Source organism: Trichechus manatus, unplaced genomic scaffold, assembly GCF_000243295.1.
Source record: "Trichechus manatus latirostris isolate Lorelei unplaced genomic scaffold, TriManLat1.0 scaffold00037, whole genome shotgun sequence".
Lineage (NCBI taxonomy): Eukaryota > Metazoa > Chordata > Mammalia > Sirenia > Trichechidae > Trichechus > Trichechus manatus.
Genome location: NW_004443973.1, coordinates 16,191,792 through 16,201,266, shown reverse-complemented (window position 1 = coordinate 16,201,266; position 9,475 = coordinate 16,191,792). Strand labels below are relative to the sequence as shown.

The window sequence follows — 9,475 nt, the reverse complement described above, 5'->3', positions numbered from 1 at the left end:
TTGTTGCCATCGAGTCAATTCTGACTCATAGCGACCCTACAGTACAGAGTAGAACTGCCCCATAGGGTTTCCAAGGAGCACCTGGTGGATTCAAATCACCAACCTTTTGGTCAGCAGCCGTAGCACTTAACCACTATGCCACCAGGGTTTCCGGAGGCACCATAGCAAACAGGAAAATACGCAGCTGAGGAGACCTCAATAAAGAGAAGCCCAAGAATGGACAATACTAAAGACTTCCCCCATACCAACTTTTAAACAAAACACTACGGTCACTGTAAGAACCTGAGACAAGTGAAGACATCCTACAACAAAGGTTTATATTTCATAAAGCTGGCTGTTTTCCTGTCATAGTTTGCATTTTCAAGTACAGTTTGGTTATCAGCCACACTATGCTCCTTGCCCACAATTCTAGGGCAGGTTTGCTGACCAGGACAATGTTACCACAGAGCAATGGGGACCTCGCGCATTATTTTCATTGCCAGCTTTATGAATCCAGAGCAGCCAGGGTAACAGTACAATGGGCCACTCTGTTTTCTCTAAGATGTTTAAAGAACTCATTTATATTCTCCCTTTACCCCTCTTTGTGACTCTGAGATATGTGGTCATTTTCCACCTAAAGGGATGGATGACAAAAGAAGCCCTGAGGTCTAAGTCTAAAATCAAAATGCAAGTAAATGGCAGAACACGTGGCTGAATAATCATCTCTCTCAAAACTCTAGCTACTTATTCTTTAAGATACACGCAAAATGAAGTTTGGAATACAGAGCACACTAACATTTAATAAATAATTTTAAATATTTTTTAAAGGAAGGAAAGAAAGTCACAGTCTGAACAGATTTTTCATTTTTTTTTCTAACTGATAAAAGTCCCAAAGGAAAGTATAGGTGGGAACAGTGGTTCAGTTTGGCCTTTTTATTTTCTTTTAATTGGTTTGCCCTTGCAGTTGTTTCTGTTTAATTTTAGAAACGACTTTTGAGCAATTAAGTGACGTGATCAGAAAGTTAATCTTGTAGCAGTGTCTAAGAAAGAAGAGAAATGAGGAATGGAGGGAGAACAATTAGAAATCTACTGCGATTGTCCAATTAAAAGCCGAAAAGGAAACCGTTATGAGCCACGTTGCAGAGGGAAACATAGGAGGGACTTGGAGAGTGATTAGACTGGGAACAGAGGCGGGAGGAGGCCAGTAACCCCAGTGCTCTGAGGCTGGGTGACTCATAGGAAGAAATATAAAGCGTGGACGAAGATTAGGTTTGGGAGGGAAGGTGAGCCATTTTGCAAACACTGCACTTGAGATGCTGGTAGGCCATTTAATAAAGAGCTGGAGGTGTGAAGCAAAAATCTCTAGAAAGCAGGTCTGGAAAATCCAGCTCACATGGAAGAGCAGCAGGATGTGAAACTTGGGAGCAGAAAAAGTATAGACCCAAGAACAAAACAAAACAAAAATGTCCTCGAGGGGCACATACTACACAAGCCAATGGCATTCTAACAGCTCACTCCAACCTGGCTGAGGTTTTAGATATCCGATCACAAGGCCCTGTGCTAGACCCTAACAGCCCAAGGAATCTCCCCAGGCTTTTGTTAGGAAACCTCAAACTTCGGTCTGGCACTGCCAGTTTCTAATCTGTTCTCACAAACTTAAGGTATAGCTTCTCTGTGCTGCCTCTATCAGGTCAACCATGGCTCAGGTCTCTGCCGTCAACAAACCAATCCCCATTCCTGGCCCAGGCCCACAAGTCCAGAAGCACAAACCAGCCCATGAGCACAAACCAGCCCACCCCAAAGAAACCTGCTGGTACAGAGGAGGCTCTCAGATACCTGCACAGAACGGTTCATTTCTTGAAGTCTATTTTAAAATGTGTCTAAAACATCAACTGAACACATTTCATACAGAATATTTTAGAAAAGGCAATGTCTGCGTGAACATTCAAATTTACTTATACCGTGGTAAGATGAGATGCAAACACCAGTACACATTCCTTTGCCAATTTTATTTACAGAACAGACAACTCAGATTCCTACCAGCTTCCCCTACAACTATTAACTGTGGGAAAAAAAAAAAAAAAAATTCTCCCTTTCATAACTATCAAATTTTAAAACCAAAGTAAATCATGGTTAATTCTGTTACAATGAATACAATAATAAAATCCATAATTACAAATTAAAAAAAATAAAAATAAAACCTGGATAAACACATAAATACACTCACACATTCACACCACTTAAAAAAATCTAAAACCTAGAGTGGAAGGTTTTTTTAGGCAATCATTAACACGAGTCAATTAACAGAAGATAGAACACAAAAGAGACCACAGGTCCTTTATAAGAACCTATATCCCACAGATAATTGGAATAATCATTGAAAACACAAGTTTTGTTTTTTGTTTTTGTCATTTCAAACTGTGTTTAAAAACTGATGATTCCTCTTCTGTAAAACCCAAATGAAAGATATTGAAGGAGAATTTAACTCTCTAGTATTTAAACCTCCCCTCCTCTCCGACCCTTCTTTAAGCAAAACTGATAAACGGAAAAATTAAACCACTTAAGTTCCACATTGTTTCCACTCCCAAAGACATAACAGCAAGCTAAGACAACCAAAAGGCAAAATGCAAGTATCTGAGCAATCTACTAATCATATCCTCTGTAAATAACACACACTGAGTATGTGCAAATCTTTTCCCTATTTTTCTATGGGTCTCATTTCCTGGGGTGGGGAGCGGCTCCCACAGGGTCCTGTGGGCTAGCAGCCCTTACCTTTTTGGCTCTTTGGGCTATGTCTGGTGTTCTTGTAAGCAGCTTCTCAATCAGGTACTCTCTGTTCTGCAAAACAAATATCCCAACAGTTTAAAATAAAATATCATACATGGAAATCTGTAGTGATTTCAAAATAGCAGATTTACTTGGGTTTTTAAGCATGTTACCTTGGCTTTCTGGAAGAATTTGCATTTTAAAAGTTCTGCTGCTGTGGGCCTGAAAGATCAATAATAAATTAGAGTTGAAACAATGACCACTCAATAAATACACTGCCTTGATGAAACAACTTAATCCTAGAGTATTTCTGGAAGACCAATTTAGGAATAGCAAAACCAGAAACTAAATTAATCATAAGCTGGCACCCTATAAAAGAGTGCCAAACTTCCAGTTCGTTCCAAACACCTCTACTGCAAAACATATAAACTCCTGTTAAGTTAAATGCTTGGGGCATGATCAATTTTCCATTCTTCATTCTTACACTTCACTAAGTGAATTCAGTGCTTCTAAAAGGTGGCAGGCAGACTGACACGTCTGTGAGCTGAATTCCTGTATTTATTAAGAAACCGTACAAGCTACAATATGATCCTATCAAAGAAACTACAGTCTACTGTGCACTATGAATCCCTAGGAGCAGCAGCTACTGTAAGGGGTCCACAAATCCATATGTACAAGCACTGTCTGCCTGATGAATAACCCTGCCTCAAACATATATGGACTACTGTTTTTCAGGTGACGGTAAATGAAATTGTGATTAATAAAATGCAAATTAATTTAAAAGAATCACTGGATCTGTCCAATTATTTCCTTGTAGTATCAACTAACTTGTTTCTCTATCTCCTATATCCTCTGTAAATTGAAAGTTATAGCTCTAAAGGTTCAATTAGGCTTAATCAAGCATTTCTGGCAAGAATACTTCACAGGTGATGCTGTGCACTTCTTACTGCAGCGTACTGGAGGTAATGTTGGGTTATTTCACTATTTGTGATGCTAAATTTAATCACTTGGTCTCCAGGCCCCAAATCCCTCCGTGGTAAAGGTGCGTTTTCCCCACTGTGATTAGGAAATACTCTGTTGGGTAATACTTTATAGTATTGTATAACTATCAAGTTCCAAAACAACCCTTTCACCTAATGGTTTTAGCATCTTTGCCTAAAATAATTATTTCACAGGGGTTGGCAGAATACTGATTTTCTACTTCTAGCCTTGCTTCTACATTTATTAACTGTCATTCTTTCATGAAGAATAGCTTCCTTCATCAATAGTTCCTTCTAAAAAAGCAGCCGTGGAAAAAAGCAGATAAATTTAGAGTTTCCGACAGTCAGCAAGACAACTGGCCTGATCACTTCAAAGAGTCAGTGTCATGGGGGGAAACGGAAGGAGTGGGGGTACTGTTTCAGAGTAAAACAGACTTAGGAAGCAACAACCAAATACAACATGCGGCCCTTGCCTGAAGCCTGGGTTTGTTGGGAAGGGAGGTATGGAAAGCGTCAAAAGACATTTGGAGATAACTGGGGACAACATGTGAACACACTAGATAATTTCAGAAAATTATTGCTAATTTTCTTCGGTGTAGAAAAGTAGTGTGGTTATGTAGGGAAAATGTCATTTGTAAAAGTTGTAAGCAAAAAAGTCTGTTTTTTTGGAGAGTAAGTTTGTTACTTTCAAACAGTTGAGTAAAATAAAATGTAGAAAACTACAAATACAGCAAATGTGGTAAAATGCTAATAATTGTTGAATCTAAGTGGTGGTACACACGTGAACATTTTACTAGTCTTTCACCTTTTCTATCACTTTTAAATTTTTCATAATAAAAAATATAGGGAGGGGACAGGAAAGCATTGCTGAACATCATTAGGTTTTCTCTCAGGCATTGATTATCAAAGGTACAAACATCATTATGCTGGGGAAGGTGCAAGTGTAACAGGAGTCCTCAAACTTGAAAGACTGGAAAGCACTGCTTTGGAACCAGGAGGTTCTACTAAGATGTTCCCAGGGACCAAACCCAGAATATAAAAGAATTAAGAAATGTCATTAAGTGTGTCAGTATACCAACTGTGTAAGTCTACAGAGGCCATAAACTCTATTTCTATGCAAAGAAATTTTCTATTTACATTGTTATTGCTCTTTTCCTCAGATTTCAAGTAGAACACTCATTACAGATAACTTCACAAAGAACCCCTAATCCCCACATCCACTGCTACAAGCAGCCACTAACTGCTAATTGCTTTGAGTAAATAAAGTTCTAAACAACAGGTGGGCTACATTTTACATTTTTTTGTGGGCCATATGCTTTGGTAAGCTCATTTGAATTCATAAATTTGTACCTTGTTAAACAGGCTCTCGAACTCAAAAATGATGCTACTATTTTACATGATTTAATTGCGGTTATTATTTTACTGTATACTATTACTGATCATCAGTAATTTTTTTTTTTTTTTTGCCTCAAGCTGCTCCAAATCCATTCTTTCATTTTTCTCAATAAATATTTACTGAGCATCTATTATCTGTCGGGCGTTACTCTAGGTGCTAGGCTCACTACAGTGAACGTGACATGCATAAATACTGCCTTCCTCGGCTTCCAACCTAGCAGGTTGAGAGTCGGAACACTGGCAGGCTGGGGCATCAGAGCATTCAAATACCTTTGAATTGAGCTGGGGTTGAAGAAGAAGAGCTACTGACAGAGCACACGGTAGAATGGTTAAAGAATAGACTGAGCAAGATATGGTGTCATATTTGCTTGCCTCACAACATGAAACAAAATTAAAAACAAACAAGAAGCATACACAGTAACTTACACTTATTTTTTTTTAAGTGAAAAGAAATCTAACAAAATCAGAATGATTAAGGAACTCAAGGCCACGGTTTTGGCTGAAACCCTCATCACCCCTTGTAAATACAGTCACAACAGCCCCCAGCTGGTCTCTCTGCTACTTCTCTCTCCCTCATTCCAAGCCATCTTCTACACAGCTTACCCAGTTTGCTTCTTTAAAAACAAATAAAAAATCTGATCTTTTTCTATCTGTGCTAACAGTGATAAAAGCCAAAGCCCTTTAGCAGTCCTACAAGCCCCAGATCCTGACTCCCAGCCTCGTTTCTCATCACACCCTGTGTGAACCCTACCCTTCAACTACACTGATGTTCTCACCATCTCTTGCTCTTTCACGACAAAGCACACTCCTCTTTTCTTGCTTCATTTTTTTTTCCCCCAACCAACTGGAACACCCTTGTTCATCAGTCAAGAGCCAATTTAAATGTCATCCTATACTGGGAGGATGTCATCCCTCCTCGGAGACACCTCCCCCAGCTCCCACAAATCACTTCTCCCTACTCTGTGCTCACACACCACTCTACCCACACCCCCATTCTGCAATTATCTGTTCCCATGTATTCCCATCCCACCACACTAGGTTATAAGCCCTTCCAAGGCTGAGCCCACATACTATCCCTTTTTATACTTCCAATGCCTAGCAAAGCAAGGGAAAGAAAAGAAAAAAAGCCCACTATAACTCAGTTTCATACTATAATCAAATATAAGGTAATATTCATGCTGCTAGACATCTGGACAGAGTACCACAATTCCTGCAGCTAGATTTAGTCAGCCCCAAATTCTATGTTTCTGCTCAAGCTAGTGTGGAACAGGAGAATGCTGCAGTGACAATGGGACTCATGCTAGCAAAAAAAAAAAAAAAAGAATGAAAGGGGATAAGTCTGTGCACAGCTGAGGGGCTATAGTGGGGAGTCAAATGTTTCCCCTCCTCCTTGCACCCCCCCACTTTCTCCTCTGCACACGACAAGTAAAGTGTCTTCTCTTCCCAGTGCACCACTGATACAGAGAGAAGACTTGGAAAACGCCAGACGTACCCTGAACTACAGGGCTGGGAAAATACTTTCCCTTCCCCAGCAAGGTTATTTCTATGGTAACCAAAAACGTAAAGGGGAGCAGCATGCAGCAAAGAGAACTCCTTCTTCTGCACTCCACTCTCAGCCTTCCTGAACAAATGCACAAACACCACGGCAGGAGAAATGAGAACTAGTTTAAAGGTGCCCCATTCTTTTTCGATAGACTTAAATAATAGTTCATGTCTATCCTATACAGAGAATAACTAAAGAGCAGGTCACTGGTTGCTTTTCGTGGTTGAATAAGCCAAAGTGTCCACAGCTTTGGCGTCGTCTCCTACATGAGCCAAACCAGGCACATAAGGAAGTACGGAAAATGGAACTGGAAGGAATGAGGCAAAGGAGGGAGGGAAGAAAGTGATAAAAGGTATGAGAGAAGCTGAGATGCACATTGCCAATCTGAACTCTGGTTTTTGTTTGTGTGTTGTGTTTAGTTCAGTTTTATACTACAGCAACTACCAGCATACAACCAGTTACTGTGGCATCATCAGTGCTGCCTGCCTTCTAGCTGAATACTACAGAGAAAGAATTCTGCAAGCATAGTCATGTGTAACATGGCCCCTAACAAATACAGAGCAATTCAATATATTATAAATACATATTTTTTTTACAAGAAATGCTAAAATGCTACCAGCAACTAAACTAAAGGTCCAGGCTTTGAATGATGATTCAGTTTAAAGCCCTTAAAAACAATGCAGTGGTCTGCAAGTACCAACATTCTCAGAAGAAAATCTCTTAAAGGATTCAGTTAATACATATGGATGAACCAAAGCCCACGGAGACTTAAAATAATTCTCAAAGGATTCAGGATGAATATGATACAGTTTAAATAGTTCTAACAATGCGCATTACTAAATTTTAACAGCTCATTGACCTCAGGCAACTCTGCCTTTCTCACTCCATCCCCCCCCGTGAAAGAAATATTCAAATCTCAAATATTTCTTATGGATTTAGCTATGTAACTTCCGCCCCCTTGTTTCTCAAAGAAAACGCTGGTTCTTTTCATAGTCGCCATCCACACATAGCATGTAATCCACAAGACCAAGGATGATTTTTTTAAAAAAAACAGTAAGATGGTCTGCTACGCAAATATAAGCAATCCTTTGTCTATGCCAACGCAGAACACACACTTGGATGAGGCAACAGGCCAACACCCCTGCTCTCTTTTATTAAGAAATCTCCAGGAGCTTTCAAAGTTGTCACATGCCACACACAGCCCCTTCTCAGTTAGCCTAGGGGTTCCTATGTAGGAGTGAATTTGTCCTGGTCCCTATTCCTCTGGGATATTTTATCATTCACTGCTAGAAAGGTTCTCAGCAATACCAGGGCTTTGGTACCAGCCAATTGCTTTCAGATTACAAGTAAATGATCTACGTGCAGGCAACACAAGTAAATATAAACCATCAAAAATCTTCCATTCATACCTCAACCCACTCTAATCTGGTTTCTGTTGCTGAAACTTCTCAGTGGGTGCAAATCACCTCCAAATTGTCAAGCTCCACATCTTCTCTTTGGTTTTTCAAGAAACAGTACTGAGTACATAATACAGACCAGACACTGTGGATACAAAGACGAGCAGCACAGGCTCTCCTTCTAAAAGCTTACAAATTCATGAGGAAGTCGGGTGTATAAATCTAAATATAACAGCGTAACAGGCACTACAACAGACAAATATTCAAAATACTGTAGGAAAACTGAAAGTTGCAATAACTCCACTTTCATTAAGGAAAAAAAAAAAAGCAAAAAATGAATGGCAACTCTAATTTCCTGAGCACTTAGGAACTACCAGGCTCTGTGCCTTCTGCTTTACATACCCTAGCTCATCCGATCCTAACAGCAAGCCTATGAAGTAGATGTTATTAGTCTCATTTTACAGATGAAGAAACTGAGTCATTCAGACAACAATAAAGTAGAGCTAGGAATCATACCCAGATGTATCTAACTCTAAGCAGATGTGGCATTTGAACTAAGTATTGAAAGACAGGTGGACGTAGAGACAAAGGAAGAAGAATCCTTGAATAAAATAAGACAGAAAGCACTAAAAATACACATGGTTTCTGTAAGAATTGTACAGCAATCAAATGTTTACTTATTTTTAAAAAAACTAAACCAGCTGCCATCAAGTTGATACCAGCTCACGGAGACCCCATGTACACAGAGTAGAACTGCACTCCATAGGGTTTTCAAGGCTGTGACCTTTCAGAAGCAGAACACCAGGCCTTTCTTCCAAGGTGCCTCTGGGTGGATTTGAACTGCCAACATTTACGGTTAGTAGTAAAGAATTTATCCACTTGTACCACCCATTAATTCAGTAATAAACGTATATTTAAAAACCACATCCTATGTAAATAAATAATTTAACAATATTACTTGTTCCATTCTCACATTTCATAAATCTTTTTTTGTGTTCAAACCCTTCACGTACCTACTTAATATCTGTGTACTTCTCATTAAAAGAAGTTTGTGAATCATTAACAGTCTACAATTGTTTGTTATAGAGAGCTATTGCACAATATTCAGAACAGATTAGGTTTTAGACAAAATATCTAAAAGAAATCCTTAAACTACTAATACTTTGTAGATCAAAATAACAGTAGTAAAAAAATACTTGGAAGGAAAGACTTTGTACGGATCCAAATACATGCTGGATGCCTCTTTTCTAAAGGATTTTTTTTTGGGGGGCAGGGGAAACCTTGTATTTGGATTCATATAATAAATAAAACCTGGAAAGACTTTCAAAATCATTAAGAAATAAATATAGTTTGTTAAATATAATGAAATATAATGTGTTTCAATCGGATTTCTTTTCACCAAATTAGAAATCTCC

The 9,475-nt window shown here is 39.0% G+C and overlaps 1 protein-coding gene across 1 annotated transcript in view; it reads right to left on the bottom strand.

Annotated features, from left to right (window-relative positions):
- The window catches only part of STK39 (serine/threonine kinase 39), a 304,453-nt gene that overhangs the window by 168,103 nt on the left and 126,875 nt on the right, over window positions 1-9,475 (bottom strand). The window contains exons 9-10 of the mRNA XM_023730495.1: window positions 2,919-2,967; window positions 2,752-2,817 (exon numbers count right to left, since the gene is read on the bottom strand). Of these exons, the coding sequence (XP_023586263.1) occupies window positions 2,752-2,817; window positions 2,919-2,967 (115 nt within the window). The remainder of the gene's footprint in view (window positions 1-2,751; window positions 2,818-2,918; window positions 2,968-9,475) is intronic.